General features: G+C 35.6%; 1 protein-coding gene across 1 annotated transcript in view; it reads left to right on the forward strand.

The window, feature by feature from the left end:
• The first annotated feature begins 6,031 nt into the window (after positions 1-6,031).
• The window catches only part of LOC131952569 (NADPH oxidase 5), a 28,201-nt gene continuing 14,477 nt past the window's right edge, over positions 6,032-19,755 (forward strand). The window contains exons 1-6 of the mRNA XM_059315295.1: positions 6,032-6,084; positions 8,328-9,078; positions 13,998-14,109; positions 14,377-14,527; positions 15,116-15,207; positions 19,462-19,580. Of these exons, the coding sequence (XP_059171278.1) occupies positions 8,462-9,078; positions 13,998-14,109; positions 14,377-14,527; positions 15,116-15,207; positions 19,462-19,580 (1,091 nt within the window). The 5' untranslated portion in view covers positions 6,032-6,084; positions 8,328-8,461. The remainder of the gene's footprint in view (positions 6,085-8,327; positions 9,079-13,997; positions 14,110-14,376; positions 14,528-15,115; positions 15,208-19,461; positions 19,581-19,755) is intronic.

Here is a 19,755-nt window from a genome sequence, read left to right on the forward strand (position 1 = left end):
AGAATTGTATGAAAGAAACTCTTCACGCAAACCACTTAGATTAGACAAAATTGCCTTTTTATTCAATTGTTTACTCGAGAATCAATGACGTCATATTACTGTGTGCACTCTCCGGCTTGAGATTATTTTCTACTATATGACGTCATATTTCGTTTTCGTTTAACTATGCATGTTTTTAAATTGCTTATGTTTTCTCTAGAGCGTTCTTGTCAGATAGATAGATACACAGACAGCGAAACTATTAGTATTGACGAGAAAAATGACCCGTTGAGGAAGGATACAACGGGCGCTAGGTAGAAAGTGCTGTCTATTTTCTCTAAACTAAAACCAAAACCAAAATCACCACCCTCATTCAATATAACCGGAAACAAAAAATGACAGTGAAAACGGATTTTTATCCAGAATTGGTACTTTAATTTATACAAAATATAGTCATAGGCATATCCCTAAACCATGCACCTAATCTCATTCATGACAAAAGTCGCATTTAGAGTTTCTTTCAGGCAAATCTACTTGGGAGGAGGGGGCTCCGCCCCCCCCCCCCCACACACACACCCCAAAACATGTCTACCGTCCCATTCAACGAAATAGAATTATATACTTTTTCCAGTGTCCGCCCCCTCCCAGAAAACTCTACCCCCGCCCCCCCCCTCCAAAAAAAAATTTCAAGTACCCCCATCCCTCACGGGGGAGAAAAAAGTCTGAAAGAAACACTGGTCGCATTTGTAGATCATACAAACTAAAGGAAGAACCTGGGCGGGGAAGAGATGCATGAAAAAAAAAACTGTGCACACTAAACTTTTTAGATTAGAAAAAGTTTCCCCCTCCGGGGAGGAAAAAGTCTGAAAGAAACACTGGTGTCGCGCTTAGCCACTACCCGAAGAATTGCACGAAAGAAACTGCAAGCAAACCACTTTTTAGATTAGACACATTAATTAGGTGGTAATGTTTATTATAGAGTATCGATGAAGAAATTTCTTTTGAGTTGGGGGGGGGCGGCTTACACCTTCTTTCTCGAGGGTGGGGCTTCGCCCCTACCCGAAGAATTGTATGACAGAAACTCTTCACGCAAACCACTTAGATTAGACAAAATTGCCTTTTTATTCAATGTTTACTCGAGAATCAATGACGTCATATTACTGTGTGCACTCTCCGACTTGAGATTATTTTCTACTATATGACGTAATACTTCGTTTTCGTTTCACTGTGAGAGTTTTTAAATTCCTTGTGTTTTCTCTAGAGCGTTCTTGTCAGACAGATAGATAGATAGATAGATACATAGATACACAGACAGCGAAACTATTATTATAGATATTTCTGAAATCAGTAGGCAGTCTTATCCAACTATTCCGCACTATTATACGCGCGTTATCAAATTCATTAGGTGTAGCTTTTAGTCATACACTCTATTAAAAATTTTAAAGTACTGAAAAAATTATTTAAAAATGCATTTTAATTACAAGCTTTATTGTAATAATGCACTAAAAAGGAGAAAATAAATAATTTTCTTTAAATATATTATATTATTCTATTATTTAAAAAACTATAAAGAAAAGCGAGGGTCGCTTCCTAAAAATTAGTAAAAGTATACCATCCATACAGTGGCGTAGCGAGGTCGGGTGTCACGCGGTGCAGCACTTAATGATGTCATCCCCCCCCCCCCCCCCAGAGGCGTAGCGACTCTTCCCGGGGACAAACTTTCAATTTCAAATTTACACCCCCCCCCCCCTCTCAAACTTTCGAATTGCACCCCCCCCCCCCCCCTCTCGAACTTTCGATTTGCACCACCCCCCCCCTCAAATTTTTCTCTATATATTTTACTTTTTTGCCCTGGTGTCACCCCCTAAATGGTGTCACCCGGTGCGGTCCGCACCCCCGCCCCCCCCCCCTCCCATCGCTACGCCTCTGCATCCATATTATAGCGACCCACGCTATATCCATTTTACTTGTCATCGACTCGGAAAAACTGTACTTAACAATTTTGTCTCTGTGTGTCTGTGTGTCTGTCTGTCTGTATGTATGTCTGCCTGTCTGTCTGTCTGCCTGTCTGTCTCTCTGTCTCTCTGAGATTTCTTCCAGGCATCTCTTCGGGGGGGGGGGGGGGCAAAGCCCCCCCCCCCGAAAAAATTGTAACGCCCCCCCCCCCCCCGAACGAAATGAAATTTATATAATTTATATACAAAATATATACTTTTAACAGTGTCCGCCCCCCCCCCCCCCCGAAGAAAGTTTACCGCCCCCCCGAAAATTTCAAGTGCCCCCCCGGAGAAAAAAGTCTGGAAGAAACACTGGTCTCTCTGTCTCTCTGTCTGTCTCTCTGTCTGTCTCTCTCTCTCTCTCTCTCTGTCTGTCTGTCTGTCTGTCTGTCACAAAAAGTAAACAGAGATCGTTAACTAAATGAAAGCTTATAAAAAAAAAATTCATAAAAAACGTTTTAATAACAAGCTTTTATGTAATGATGCACTAAAAAGTAGAAAATAAATTATAGACTACTATTTAAATAACTATAAAGAAAAGCGTGGGTCACTTTAGTATCTATTGGATACCTTTACTAATGTTAAGGAAGACACCCACGCTTTTCTTTATAGTTATTTAAATAGTAGTCTATAATTTATTTTCTACTTTTTAGTGCATCATTACATAAAAGCTTGTTATTAAAACGTTTTTTATGAATTTTTTTTTTCAGTACTTTACATGTTTTATCTACAATAGAGTTACATGACTAAAAACCATTGCGCGCCTACTGAATATCACGTTCAGTAGGCGCGCAATGGTTTTTGAACGCAGCCATTACGTGGTCGTGATGGCGCAGCTATTGATGACGCGTGTGGTGTGGTTGGCTAGACATGCCTACTAATTCGGTCCAAATTTTAATTAATTCATAAAAAATCAATTAGGCATCCAATTAAGTCAAATTTAGTTTCAGATTGCATTGTCTTCATCTCTTGACCCACGTGCCAAATGTGAATCGTATCGGTCAAGTAGAACTGTCCGAATTTTCACTCCTGCGTTTCCGTCTAGACTGACGACTGACGACAGACAGACTGACGAGGAAGTGAGTTAAATAAAAGCTTGTAAAAACACATAAACATACACTGTACATTGAATAAAAGCTTATAAAAACACATAAACATACACTGTACATTGAATAAAAGCTTATAAAAACACATAAACATACACTGTACATTGAATAAAAGCTTATAAAAACACATAAACATACACTGTACATTGAATAAAAGCTTATAAAAACACATAAACATACACTGTACATTGAATAAAAGCTTATAAAAACACATAAACATACACTGTACATTGAATAAAAGCTTATAACAAACAGGGCTTGTGAACTAAATAAAATATTGTAGAAATCAATCGGATTTCATGCGTGGCATACGAATGTACAGAAACCCAAGCGGAATAAAAATGGTTAAGTGTGGATGTGGAAATAACGTCTTCCATCTAGAACCCTCCAACCCTAAAATTATTGCTAACCTTAGCCTTAGCTCTAACCTTAACTATAACCCTCATCATAACCATTCCCTTAAATCAAAATCCTATCCCAAATTCTTTGCTATTGATGTAACACTATAACTAATCATAACTTTGAATTATTAGCGCAATTTCCATTCTGGAGAATTGCGTTTATTAACTCGTCTTTTCTGGGAATGGATGAATGGGTGGATGGATGGATGTGTGTCCGCAGCTTTAAGTCGTATCTCCTCCTCAACAAAGCAATATCGAGGACTAGTTCCAAAGCAAATATGTTAAGCAAGTTACCAGGATGAACATAGGCCAAAAAAAAAATTCATAAAAAACGTTTTAATAACAAGCTTTTATGTAACGATGCACTAAAAAGTAGAAAATAAATTATAGACTACTATTTAAATAACTATAAAGAAAAGCGTGGGTCACTTTAGTATCTATTGGATACCTTTACTAATGTTAAGGAAGACACCCACGCTTTTCTTTATAGTTATTTAAATAGTAGTCTATAATTTATTTTCTACTTTTTAGTGCATCGTTACATAAAAGCTTGTTATTAAAACGTTTTTTATGAATTTTTTTTTCAGTACTTTACATGTTTTATCTACAATAGAGTTACATGACTAAAAACCATTGCGCGCCTACTGAATATCACGTTCAGTAGGCGCGCAATGGTTTTTGAACGCAGCCATTACGTGGTCGTGATGGCGCAGCTATTGATGACGCGTGTGGTGTGGTTGGCTAGACATGCCTACTAATTCGGTCCAAATTTTAATTAATTCATAAAAAATCAATTAGGCATCCAATTAAGTCAAATTTAGTTTCAGATTGCATTGTCTTCATCTCTTGACCCACGTGCCAAATGTGAATCGTATCGGTCAAGTAGAACTGTCCGAATTTTCACTCCTGCGTTTCCGTCTAGACTGACGACTGACGACAGACAGAATGACGAGGAAGTGAGTTAAATAAAAGCTTGTAAAAATTCCGGGTTTCTTTCATGGATTTCCCGGAAACGCCAAAAAACCTCGAAAAAATGCAGTTTTTGGCCCATATCTCGGCAAAAATGCAGTTTTGGCCCATATCTCGGCAACTAGACCACTTAGCGACTTGAAACATGTACCGATCGATTCCTGCCATAATTTAGAACAATATTGCCGAAGAAAGTTTTCAAAAATATCCTTCCGTTCGGTCAAAAAAAAAATTGAATTAATTAAAATTTGGACCGAATTAGTAGGCATTTTATTCAACCACACCACACGCGTCATCACGTTCAATAGCTGCGCCATCACGTTCGGTAGCTAGGCGCGCAATGGTTTTTAGTCATGTTACTCTATTGTAAATAAAACATGTAAAATACTGAAAAAAATTAATAAAAAACGTTTTAATAACTAACCAATGGTTTTACTAACCCTGCTCTTGATTTACGCTACGACAGAGCTATTTTTAGATAACATAAGGAAATTGCGCTAAAATTGTCACTAGACTTTTTTTAATTACTTGTTGTTATTATGGTTCTCTCGAAGAATTCGAAATCGCCTCTCGATTAACGTACACATTAAAATACTAGCTGCATACCCGTGCTCCGCCACGGTAAATCTTTTTTAAATTTACCAACTTGGGAACAGAACAAAACTAAACACAACCACAACGCAAACACAACACAAACACAACACAAACACAAACACAAACACAACACAACACAAACACAACACAAACACAACACCAACACAAACACAACACAAACACAACACTAACACAAACACAACACAAACAAAACACAAACACAACGCAAACACAATACAAACACAATACAATACAAACACAATACAAACACAACACAAACACAATACAAACACAACACAAAAACAACACAAACACAACACAAACACAACACAAACACAACGCAAACACAATACAAACACAACACAATACAAACACAATACAAACACAACACAAACACAACACAAACACAACACAAATACAACACAAACACAACACAAACACAACACAAAAACAACTTAAACACAATACAAACACAACACAAACACAACACAAACACACACAAAAAACACAAACACAAAAGAAAACACAAACACAAAGCAAATACAATCGATTAGAGAACTAGTTATAGAGCACCAACCCATAAATAACTAGTTACAGAGAGCGCCAACCCTGTCATAACTAGTTATAGAGAGCGCAAACCTTGTCTAACCGTGTTTAACTTGGGATTAAATTGTCTAGGCGACTATGCGCTTTTTATGAATGTAATGACATTCAATTTCTCTGGACGTGGTGGGTGTCGAACACCAGCTTGATTATTTATCTTGATTATCCAGCCTGATTATCCAGCCTGATTATCCATCATCCGCTACAAGAAAACATCAAATTCTAAGTCGAATCTTGCAGTACGTGCACAAGTTGGGCTACTTCTGATCCAACTGTCGACCCAGATAGGGCCCCAAGGCGAAAAGCTGACAACTTTCTCCATTGGCTTGGGTTGACGTATGGTTGAGGCGATTTGTTGAGCAGGAAGTTCAGACCTGAGCTAGTCATCATTAGGTGTGGGCCAACGGTTGTGTGGGTCAGGGAGCTTCTAGTTGGGTAAGTCGGCAGGTCGAACGATTTTAGTTTACTGTGAAATTACAAGGGTCTAACTATTTTAGTTTACTGTGATATTACTTGAGCCTAACTAGTTTAGTTTACTGTGATATTACTTGAGTCTAACTATGCTAGTTTAATGTGAAATTACTAGGGTCTAACCATCGCTAGTTTAATGTGAAATAACTAGGGTCTAGCCATCGCTAGTTTAATGTGAAATAACTAGGATCTAGCCATCACTAGTTCACTGTAAAATCACGTGACTAGTTCACTGTAAAAGCACGTGACTAGTTCGCTGTAAAATCACGTGCTTACTTATTTTGATTTAAAATTTAGCACATGTGATTATAAATAAGCGTATAAATAATTACCCTCCGCTTCTTTTGTAATATGATGTTATGCTTTCGTCTAAATGTTTACTATTATTGATGTTATTCTTTCGTCTAAATGTTTACTATTATTGATGTTATTCTTTCGTCTAAATGTTTACTATTATTGATGATATACTTTCGTCTAAATGTTTACTATTATTGGATAAGGTAAAGATGGGTAGGGCATGGTGCCTACCACACCATCCATTCATATGCCGCGGTCTGCCCATTGGGTCGGAAGGTCAAAGCGAAATCTGATATTTTTTCTTTCCTTTTGATACAGCGATTCTTCTTTTTAATTCAAACTTAGCCCGGTCACCATGAAGCAGGCGAGATTGTCTTTTCAAAATCCAAATAAACGAGAAATAAGTTGTTTTTTTTTTAATTTATTTTAAATACTCAAGTGTAAAGTTACTCTCATTGCCCCACCCCCCACCCCCTACCTTCTCGTCAAACAAAAACGACGACCCCTATGGCCGTGGTAATCATATATTATTAATTACACCTTAATTTCATCGTCTAGGATTCATCCATCAAATTGACAGTTTGAGAATTTACATACCTTTAAAGTCCACTTGTGTGATTTATTCTGTAGTGGTCATCAGTTTAAAAGAAATTACCTGTACAGTAAAATACTACATTCAACTGTGAATAATGATCGACTACACAGTGGTCTACTACAAAATAATAATACAAAAAGTAATTTTATTTTTTTAAATGTAAAAAGAAATGTAAAAGTATAACAAACTAATATATTACCTAGTGAACTGCTAATATGGAACATATTAGACAGTGTTCTAACTAGGTCAATCAGTTTCGTTCTTTAAATAGCAATTTTTTATTTCTGAGATTATCATTAATTTTTTCCGGTGATGGGAGACAATTAAGGTGAATTACTTAACGGAGGAAAACAGTGAAACAGACGTCTTTTAAATCGAGTTAATTTAGGGGCCCATAGCCGACCATAATTTAAAAAATGTATAGTTAAAAAAAGTAAATTTTCTTTCATTTTTGACTTGATGGTTGTTTTGTAAAAAATTACCGTAGCTGCGGTTGAATTATCTTTATTCTATAGACACCACCCCACGCTCTTGTATCTTCTTTTTTCCTTTTTCAACTGTGAAAGCCGAGTCTTTCTCCTACAATTAAACTTATCAAAGATAAGCAAATGTTCAAACCACTACCATGACTTATTTCCCTTTTTCTTAAAATAGTCAAATAAGGGTGATCATAAGCTCCTTTTAATAGATTTATACTAAACAAATTAAAAAGCATTTACTTCTCTTAATTATTATTTTTTTATAAGTAATTACTAAAGAATTATATTGTATAAAAAGGAAGTTTTATTGAAATGTATTAAATCAATAATATTTAAAACATTAATAATATAACTACAAAAAAACACATGAAAAAAAAAAACATAACACGAGACACCAATCCTTATAAAAAGCTTTCATGTTTTTATTATTTTGACCGACATGATGCTCAGAGGGCGTCTATCAAAAATTAATTAAAACTGATTTCACAAAGTAATGCACTTACACACATGACATGATGTTGAAACATTTTTTAATTGATGTTTTTCAAATCCCGAACAGGCCAGCAACGAATATCCTATGTTCGTATTTTGTGATTGTATATATATATATATATATATATATATATATATATATATATATATATATATATATATATATATATATATATATATATATATATATATATATATATATAAATTTTGCGGGGTGGCCCTTTTTTCTAGTTCCGCCACTGAACATTTGCTAGCAACTGTTTATAAATCTATAACCGAATCCTACACGAATTAGACAGTATTGAAACACTATTTATAAATTACTTTTCTTTGTTTTTTACTAGGCTAAAAGCAGACTGTGTTGTACTTTTAAAAGGAAGGAAAATTTTAACTTTCTATAAGAAGCTTGTGAAAGTTTTTATCCAGTACAATAACAGAATGAAAGCTGCGATCAGCTGTAGATAGCACCAATTAAGACATGCCCTCCAGGAAGAAAAAAACACAAATTTCATCTCTCTCTTTCCTCACTTCCTCTGAAAGAGTAGAGAACTTGAATGTGCCATATCAGCCAACGCCCACCCTTGGGCTGGGTGACGTCATCTACGAGAACGTGACAGCAGAGGACGAGGAGATGACCCAAGTGGGAGAATCTCTTGGAGGGTCGGTCACTTCAGATCCCATCAGCAGTGCTATCGTTAGACCGTCCTCAGCTGGCAGGAAGCCTGACACCCCCTCCACCCTAACCGTGCCGGCCATTGGGATGTACCCCGCCCTAACAGAGACCCTGGCGCTGACTACACCAGAGAGCCTGCCCTACTCTAGACCTCCCAGGAAACAAGCGACAAAACGGAGTCAAAGAGACGGCTCCAGCACACCTATGGAGCTTGACCTGGGCCTGCCCCCAGCCCTACCGTCCAGAAAGAGGCGGGAGAGCGGCGTGTCTCTCCTCCTAGACCCCACGGAGACGGCTGTAGTGTACGACACGCTGCCCTGCCTCAGGTCACGTGATGTCTCCGGCACAAGGTCTTCGTCAGCAAGCTCCATTGATGGCTCCAGGTCCATTAGCTCCAAGACACTTCGTATGAAGGCACTTTTGTAAGTAGGCCATTTTTACACATTTTTGTATGAAGGCATTTTTGTAAGTAGGCCATTTTTACACATTTTTGTATGAAGGCACTTTTGTAAGTAGGCCATTTTTACACATTGTTGTATGAAGGCACTTTTGTAAGTAGGCCATTTTTACACATTGTTGTATGAAGGCATTTTTGTAAGTAGGCCATTTTTTCACATTTTTGTGTGAAGGCACTTTTGTTAGTAGGCCATTTTTACACATTTTTGTGTGAAGGCACTTTTGTAAGTAGGCCATTTTTACACATTTTTGTATGAAGGCACTTTTGTAAGTAGGCCATTTTTACACATTTTTGTATGAAGGCACTTTTGTAAGTAGGCCATTTTTTCACATTTTTGTGTGAAGGCACTTTTGTTAGTAGGCCATTTTTACACATTTTTGTGTGAAGGCACTTTTGTAAGTAGGCCATTTTTACACATTTTTGTGTGAAGGCACTTTTGTAAGTGGGCCATTTTTACACATTTTTGTATGAAGGTACTTTTGTAATTACACTATTTTACACATATTTGAATTAAGGCACTTTGTAAATAGGCCACTTTCTATACTTTGTATAACGTGTAAACTTCATTCAAAAAGAATGACTAAAAACTGGAAAGTAAAACAAAAACACATAATAAAACTTTACAATAACGAACTTTTAAATGCACTGAATAAAATAAAACTAATATGGGCGCCAAAAGTCGCAGTAGATTTCACGAGCAACTATAACTTTGATTAAAGAAAGCAAATTAGTTTTCTAATTTTCCAGCTTATTATTATAAATGTTTTTATATTTGTTTTTTTAACATCTAAAAGAAACTCTGATTGCGTACTAAAAATAAAGGAAATAAATGATTTTCTTTAAATATAATAATGAACTACAATTTAAATAACTAAAAATAAAACTGTGGGTTGCTATAATACGTATTGAATACATTTACTACAGTTTAAGAAGCGACCCATGAGTAATGCGCGTTTACGGTACATAGTACTTTATATAGGAAAATTACCATTAATTTTTTTAAATTAATTAAGCATCCAAGTAAGTCAGATTTGATGTCTGATTGTGCATTGGGCCTTAACCCACGGACTAAGTTTGAAACAAATTGGTCCATGAGAAGTAGTCGAAATTTTGCTCGCCACTCTCGAACTAAGACGGAGCACAACAAAAGGGAGACAAGAACGACAGAGGAAGCAAGTTAAATAATAAAAGCTGGCAAATCACAGAAATTGTTATAAAATTGTGCTTCTCAAAGGCTTGAATGATAGAATATTGAAGAAACGTCTTCCACATTGAAGTGAATAATATATTTGTGTAGCACTGTATACCAGAGAAGTACTTAGCTTAGGGCCAGAAGTACTTATCTTAGTGCCAGATATATTTATCTTAGTGCCAGAAGTACTTATCTTAGTGCCAGAAATATTTATCTTAGTGCGAGAAGTACTTATCTTAGTGCCAGAAATATTTATCTTAGTGCGAGAAGTACTTAACTTAGTGCCAGAAGTAGTTATCTTAATGCCAGAAGTACTTATCTTAATGCCAGAAGTACTTATCTTAGTGCCAGATATATTTATCTTAGTGCCAGAAGTACTTAGTTTAGTGCCAGGACTACTTAACGTAGTGCCAGAAGTACTTTTCTTAATGCCAGAAGTACTTATCTTAGTGCCAGATATATTTATCTTAGTGCCAGAAGTACTTAGCTTAGTGCCAAAAGTACTTAGTTTAGTGCCAAAAGTACTTAGCTTAGTGCCAGGAGTTCTTAGTTTAGTGTTAGTAGTAGCTTTCTCAATGCGAGATGGCATCTTGTACCCTCGGCAGCCCATCAGATGGGGTGTCTAAGAAACAGGTGTAGGGCGAGGCCAATGGGAATGTTTTCGATTTGCATGCGCTGATAGCATCCACCAACCTTGGCACGGCGCGGCCTGATCTAGGTCAGGTTTACCTACAATCCCACGTCGGTCTGCAGCGTGGTTTGGTTTCCAGTTCTATTCTGGACATGATTTTGATCTTGTAAATCGGCCCTGTAAATCGGCCGTGTAAATCGGCCGTGTAAATCGGCCGTGTAAATCGATCCTTTCACTGAGGACTGGACTATGTGTGTCTTGTGATGCAGAGAACCAGCTGGTAAGTTTTCCTTCACGTCTACGCGGGTCTAGTCAGTTAAGTGTGCAGGTCATGCGCAGGTCAGGCCAAAATACTCAACACCACGCGCAGGCACTGATCGAACAGCATACGCACTATCACTGATTATATATATATATATATATATATATATATATATATATATATATATATATATATATATATATATATATATATATATATATATATATATATATATAAAATTAGATACATGCACTTGCTTCGCTAAGATGTGAAAATTTGAAATGTACTATTAGAAGGACATACAGGCAGAAAACATATTGAAGCCGGGTTTGTTTTTGTTTTTTGGTAAGAAATGTAAAATAATTATTTCTTTTACACAATGAGATATTAACAAGAAATTAATGTGAGACCCACATCCTGAACCACACCCCCCTCACCATGAGCATTCGACACCTTAAAACATACATAAAAATAAAGCCTTACTCCTAAACTCGACAAACACCCTACATCCCGCACTCCACTTCCCAAACGACCAAACACAACACTGAACTACACAAAAAACTATGAACTAAATCTGAATGCTATACTTGCAATTATTTTATTTTCATTATAAACGTTTTATATTTTAATTTTTCAGAAGTAGGCCTATCTATATGTCGCAAGTTGGGTTTTTTTCCCAATAGATAAGTAAAAGAATAGTCCTTTTGCTTTTGCAATCATTTCTAAAAATTAAATTTACTTCTACCTAACGTAAACATAAGTTACAGGTGGAGAAAAGAACAAAGGGAAAATAAACCCCTTATTAATACGATTCTGTATACTTTTAAAAAGTATACCTTTATCAGTTTCGCGTTATCTATATATATAACTCTCTTCTGGGAGACGCTAGAAAACAAGCTGTAAACGCGCTCCCTACCATCCCCACCCCTACATGGTCTTAGTGAGCTGTGGTTCACGCTATGTTTACCTTCGTGGAGTCGGGTTTAGTGACGGCTATTAGGGGCAGATAATTTAGTTTGAAACGATTTTAAACGTTGGGGGGGGGGGGGGTGGGAGGGGAAGGAAGAGGGTGGGGGGGGGGGGGGGTTATGGTCCTTAACGAGCTACTTATAGTGTTTTAAAGAAATATTTTCAGTGTCCGCGTTGGTACTGTCGAATTCACAAATTATGAATTACTGAAAAGTAGAAAAAACAACAACTAAATAGCGGCGTATGTTATGCCGCGGGCCGCCTCGTTATATATAAACAATTACTTTTGCATTTATATTTTTAAAAAAGCATGTATATAAATTTATATATATATATATATATATATATATATATATATATATATATAATTGAATTATGCTGCGGATCGCGTATCTCTGACACCAAAACAATATAAGAAAATAATAGACTTCATCGTCATAGTGTCATACGTCTAAAGTGATCATTTTCTAAATTAATTATTTAAAAAATTAATATTGAAGGTGTTTTAAAACAACTTTTTGTTTTCAAACTTACAGTGATTATTGTCGGCATGTCCATCAAAAAATTTTTTTTTAAATGTTTCACCTTTCATAAAAATTCTAATTGTGTCTTTTACACTCCTTACGTCCCTTGATAAATTAGGAAAACACAATTACCTTCCGTTACTTTTTATTACTTTGTTTTGGTGTTGGGAAAAAAAATACATAATTAGCGGGGACTGATCAAGTGCAATGTGGTAGGTATTTTAAATACTGCCTTTTGTTTATTTTATACTCTGAACGAACTGTTTACTAATATTTTTTAATCAATAACAGTTAAGAAGCCAGCTCCTAAATGTCCTCTATGTTTACTTCTTTCCGTTTGCGGATAAGCTTGGGGTATTATTATTTTTCACTAAAGTGTAACAAGCTTGTTCGCCAGGTTCGATTTGGCGCCCTGGGCTATCCTGTGAGTAATACGGTGCATAATTTCGTTTTAAACTGTGCGATAGACTATTGATAAGAAAGGTTACTATAGTCTTAGTCTTTAAGTGAATCAAATCCGCGCGTCCTCCGGCGCCCAGACAGGGTGTTATTTAGTGCCCCGGGCCTTCCTGTGTTCGCTATGGCGCCTACGTTCATTTAAGTGATTGCAAAAGACTACGAATAAGTTGGGGTACTATAGTCGGTTATTTAGCTGAAACGCCTGCCACCCAGCATGGTGCGATTCGACGCCCCGGGCTAGACTGTGAGCACTTTTCGTTTGTTTGCGTTGTGTTTGCGTTTGTGGTTGGGTTTGTGTTTGCGTTTGAATTTGGATTTGGTTTGTTTTCGTTTGCCTTATTGTTTCCGTTTGGATTTTGTTTTGTTTGCGTTTGTGGTTGGGTTTGTGTTTGTGTTTGTGTTTGCGTTTGCGTTTGCATTTGTATTTGTATTTGTATTTGTATTTGTATTTGTATTTGTATTTGTATTTGTATTTGTATTTGTATTTGTATTTGTATTTGTATTTGTATTTGTATTTGTATTTGTATTTGTATTTGTATTTGTATTTGTATTTGTATTTGTATTTGTATTTGTATTTGTATTTGTATTTGTATTTGTATTTGTATTTGTATTTGTATTTGTGTTTGTATTTGTATTTGTATTTGTATTTGTATTTCAGCCAAATGTCCAACAATTTCAGCCAAATATCCAACAATTTCAGCCAAATGTCCAACAATTTCAGCCAAATATCCAATAATTTCAGCCAAATATCCAACAATTTCAGCCAAATATCCAACAATTTCAGCCAAATATCCAACAATTTCAGCCAAATATCCAACAATTTCAGCCAAATGTCCAACAATTTCAGGAGTCCAGAAGAAGCCTGGCTGAGCAGTGTCGAGACAAGGCTTGCCGCTAAAGCAGGGACTACAGAAACTTTAAATCTGCATCAGTTCACAGAGGCGCTCCAGATCAAAGAGGTAAATCTTCATCAGTTTCCATGGGCGCACATTTGAAGGTGGTTATTGTGTCAGCGCTTCAATAGAACCATCAACTCTAGATAATAATTTTGTCATCATTTCTTATAAAAGTTACAAATTAAAGAGGTTCCTTTTTAGCTGTTTTACCAAGCTACTCAGTGCCAATGTATGATGTGGTTTTATATTTTCCAACCTAATCAATGCCTGTTTTTGATGTGTTCACATCCAGTTTCGTATTGCCCAAACTGTGTCCTCATTATTCCCCAGTCATTTTTCGTTGAGCGCTGTTTCCAACTGTTTGACAAGGACCATGACGGAGAAGTCAACCTACAGAACCTAATCAAGGACTTGCGAGCTCTTGTCTTGTCCTCTCCAACCGAGAAGATCAGATTTCTGTTCAATGTTTACAATATTCGTGGTGAGGCAGTTTACTGTGTTTTAATTCTTCGTGATTTTTTTTCATTTCAAAATAGTAAATGGTAAACAATTTTGAACAATGTTATAGCTTTAGTTGCAAAATTGTTCGTACATGAAATAAGTTTTAGCTATAAATACTTGTTTTTATTATTTTGATCTTTACAATCGATTTTTTTTAATATATATAGCACATGTTTTAAAGTAGCCTATATTTACCAGTGTGCTAATAAATGTTAAATAAATGTCACTAAAATAGGTGTGCATGTCTAATAGGAGCAGTTATTAAACATTTAGTGTTAACAAAGTTTTCTACAAACAAAAATATTCCTTCTAACACATGCCTACGTATATTCCTTCTTATATACTTGCCTACGTCATGGACACAATATTCCTTCTTATATACTTGCCTACGTCATGGACACAATATTCCTTCTTATATAGTCCTACTTGCCTACGTCATGAACACAATATTCCCTCTAACATACGTGCCCACATCTTGAACACATTATTCCCGCTTACATTCTTGCCTACGTCATGCCTACGTATAGAAAAGATTGTAAACAAAAAAATTCGCATCACGTTTTTGCAGGTACAGGCAAGATTTGTAAAACTGAAGTTCACCAGGTCTTAAAAGCTGGCGTAGAAGAAAGTAAACTTCAGTTGAGTGAAGAGAATATCTTGGTCAGTTCATGTTCGCTTTTACGTTTGATGTATGAGTGTAAACGCATGCTTTCTTTGCTAAACCCCCCGCCCCTACATCGTAACGAAACGTCAGACCCCTCTCCTTTTCAAATAAAATAACAATTCAGATTTTCTTCATTCCCAGAATACTTTCATCCCTAAAGAGAAATGCATTTTTTAAATAGATTGTTAAAATGAAATATTAATTGATATGTTTCCCTACAATAAACGAATACAATCAGTTAATTACGAAATAATATAGCTACAGTTGACTATCTCTGCTTCATTTACTTGCTCATATGAAGGGTAAAAAAGAAGTTTTGTAATCGTGCTGGGTAAAACTGATATTTTTACAGTTTTCACAGTTTTACATCTCCTTATTTTATAATATGCGGAATGTTAAACATGTATTATAATCTATATATATTATTCTCTTCTGGGAGCCGTTAGAAAACAAGCTGCAAGCGCCTCCTTGCAGTCCCCTCTCTTTCTCTCTATCACTATCACTACCACCCCCACCCCACCCCCCACATTGTCTGGTGAGCTGTGGTCACGCTGTTTACATTTTACAATCATAGAGACGGGTTTGGTGACGGCTATTAGGGGCAGATAATTTAGTTTGAAACGATTTTAAACTTAGAAGGGGTAACTAAGAGGAGGCTGCTTTCACGTGGGGTGGGAGGGGGTTTAGTGTTTTTAAGCAAATATTTTCAGTGGCAGCATTGATACTGTCGAATTCACAAATTTTGAATTACTGAAAAGTAGAAAAAAAACAACTAAATAGCGGCGTATGATACGCAGCGGGTCGGCTCGTCTGATATATTATACAATTTAAATCGAGATTTTGACAAGTTTTGATTTTTTAAACTTCAGGAGCCGGAAAAAAATGGGTTTGCAACCCTCTTCGTCTCTGTGTGTGTGGTGCCCGTGTGTATGTGCGTTTGTGTGTTCGTGCATATGCGCATGAATGTGTATGTATAAGCGCATTCGTATGCGTAGGCATATGTGTAAGTGTAGGCTACATAAAGACAATAACTTAAGTACTATTTCAGTTAGGTTGATGAGATTTGTAAACCATTTTTTTTTTCACTTTTATGTGATTTCCATTAAACGGAAGAGCATCTCTTCGGGGGGGGGGGGGGGACGGACGAAATGAAATTTATATAATTTATATAGAAAATATATACTTTTAACAGTGTCCGCCCCCTCCCCCCCCCCCCCCCCCGAAGAAAGTCTACCGCCCCCCCCCCCCCCCCCCCCCCCCCCCCGGAGAAAAAGTCTGGAAGAAACACTGCGTATGGTTACTCAAAAGCCTTGAGTATTGTTAAAGTTAGGTGGACGAAATTTCATATATAGGTATTTTATTGTGTGCGTAAGTTCCTCTCAAATTTTGAACAATTTCTGGTAACAAGAAGTGGTACTCTATTTCTTTTGGAGCACGATAACTTGATTGCTGTTTCAATTAAGTAAACGAAATTTCATTTAAAAGTAATAGATCTTATACTTAAATTATTCTCAAAATTTATGTGACCAATATCTGAAATGTTATACATAGAAATAAATATTATTTTCTTGACTTAAAGTTTTTCCGAGTTCTCATAAAATATCACTTCTATCGGACCGATTTCTTTCAAACTTTTCAAGTAGGTCAAGACGATAACCATTCAATTTGACATTCAATGTGACTTAATTAGATGTTTAATTAACCTTTCAGGGGTATTAATTTTATTACGCACCAGTGGCGGAACTAGAAAAAATGGGCCACCCCGCAAAAAAAATTGTTGGGCCCCCGTATATATATATATATATATATATATATATATATATATATATATATATATATATATATATATATATATATATATATATATATATATATACAAACACAATACGAACATAGTATACTCATTTCTGGCCTGATCGGGTTTGGAAAAGAAAAATGCAATTAAATCAAATCAAATCACAACAGCATGTCAGGTGTATGAGTGCATTGATCTGTTTTGAAAATCTGTTTTTATTTATGTTTGCCTTAATACGTCTAATCAGCAAGTCGGTCAAAAGTATATAAATCATGAAGCTTTAAATAAGTAATGGTGTCTCGTGTTATGTTTATATTTATGATTTTTCGTATTTATATTATTCCTTTTAACTACATTTCATTTTTATACTATACCCTTCTTTAGTACTTATTTAAAAAAAAATAATTAAGATAAGTAATTGCTGTTTAATTTGATTATTACAAATCTATTAAAAGGAGCTTATGAGCACCACTATTTGAGTATTTGAAAAAGGGAAATAATTTATGGAAGTGATTTGAACGTTTGCCTATCTTTCACACTACAGCTCATGTGTATATTTTTTAATATTTTTTTTTACGCAACAGCATGTCTTAGCTACTATATAACATCACTACAGTATTAGATCTGTTATGTGTTTGTTATTTTACAAAACCACTATCAAGGTACCAGTGACGAAACTAATATATATATATATATATATATATATATATATATATATATATATATATATATATATATATATATATATATATATATATATATATTATATATATTTATTTATTTATTTATTTATTTATTTATTTATTTATTTATTTATTTATTTATTTATTTATTTATTTATTTATTTATTTATTTATTTATTTATTTATTTATTTATTTATTTATTTATTTATTTATTTATTTATTTATTTATTTATTTATTTATTTATTTATTTATTTATTTATTTATTTATTTATTTATTTATTTATTTAATTTGTTTGTTTGTTTGTTTGTTTGTTTGTTTGTTTGTTTGTTTGTTTGTTTGTTTGTTTGTTTGTTTGTTTGTTTGTTTGTTTGTTTGTTTGTTTGTTTGTTTGTTTGTTTATTTATTTATTTATTTATTTATTTATTTATTTATTTATATATATATATAACACGCTATCGTTTGTGTATTTTTTTCAGACGTTTGCCTTGTTTTCTAGAACAGTGGTTATTAATCGTAAACAATGTCGGCACTTTATTTCTTGGATATTAGTTGTTGGAGCGTTAGCTTGTCTACACTACCACCGATATGAGCCAGCTTAGTTGTTGAGGTGCTATCTATTCGCTTCTTGTAAGGCTAAGAGCGGGAGGGGAGGTCTGAGAAAGGAACTTAAAAGGGACAACAAAGCACCGATGTGCTTTTATCCATCAGTACCAAATTTGGAATGGTCTCAAAAATCCGACTTGATATCTAGCGGCCTCTCGCGCAATTGATGTTTTTTACAAAAGCATTTTGCCGACAACAGCGTGTGTTTGATTGTAGGAAAAAGAATATACAAGAGCGTGGGATGGTTTCTATAGAATAAAGATACTCCAACCGCAGCTACAGTATTCTTTTTTCAAAACAACCATTAGGTCAAAAATGCAAGAAAATTAACTATTAAAAAAATGATTATATGCGGCTGTGGGCCCCCTAAGCGGCGTGGGCCACCCCGCATTGCGGGGTCTGGCGGCACTGTAGTTCCGCCCCTGTTACGCACCCGTTGTTTGCGTTCATTTGATATGCGATTCCGTTACTACACGATTCTTTTCTATTTAAATACATTTAATATACGAGAAAGTTTAAGGGAGAGCACTACCCATTATTTCGCTTAAAATTAGAATAAAATACGTCTGAAAAATTAACATTTGATTAAGTTACCCCCCCCCCCCCTTGCTTAAAGCCCCAATGAAACACTCTGTGGTCACTCTTTAGCCCTCGGAAGGTCGTAAAGTCTGACCGAGAGTTTTCCATATGGCCGATTCAATAACCAAGGTCCGTGTAAAAAAATTGCCAGATGTAGTGAGTCTAAATACACTAAAATCCTTTTCTAAAATTCGTCTCTGTTTTTTTGCAAAACTTACCATCTTTTTATAGGGAAATACAGTATATCGTTTATAATGGCTTTTCAATATCTTCCCAGCGGAAAAAACTTTTTTTGTGTTAACAACTTAGTTAAAACTGTTTTAGAAAATGTGTCTCGTTTTTCACATAATTTACAGTGTTTATAGAAGGAAAATAACGGGTCAGCTTTGAACCCTTTAACGATTGTTCACTCGGCATTGGTCTACAACCTAACAAAAATATCAGGAGGAGGGGGATGTGGTCGAAAAGAAAGTTGTTCGATGTGTAGCTCATATATGGCGCTGGTTGGTGTCAGTCTGTGTTGACAGTTGGTATTGTCTACACACCATGTGGATTTCACTAAGCTGACATCTATACACTTGTTCCAGGCACTCACTGAAGCCTTGATTACAGCCGCTGACAAAGACAAGGATGGAAAAATCTCGTTCGACGAATTGACAAGCTTGGTTCAACAACACCCTCACATAGCCAACAATTTAGCCATCAGGTTGGTAGAAGTTCAACAACACCCTCACATAGCCAACAATTTGGCCATCAGGTTGGTAGAAGTTAAACAACACCCTCACATAGCCAACAATTTGGCCATCAGGTTGGTAGAAGTTCAACAACACCCTCACATAGCCAACAATTTAGCCATCAGGTTGGTAGAAGTTAAACAACAC

This window comes from Physella acuta, unplaced genomic scaffold (assembly GCF_028476545.2).
Source record: "Physella acuta isolate Inbredline_101_S28 unplaced genomic scaffold, ASM2847654v3 ptg000877l, whole genome shotgun sequence".
Classification (NCBI taxonomy): domain Eukaryota; kingdom Metazoa; phylum Mollusca; class Gastropoda; family Physidae; genus Physella; species Physella acuta.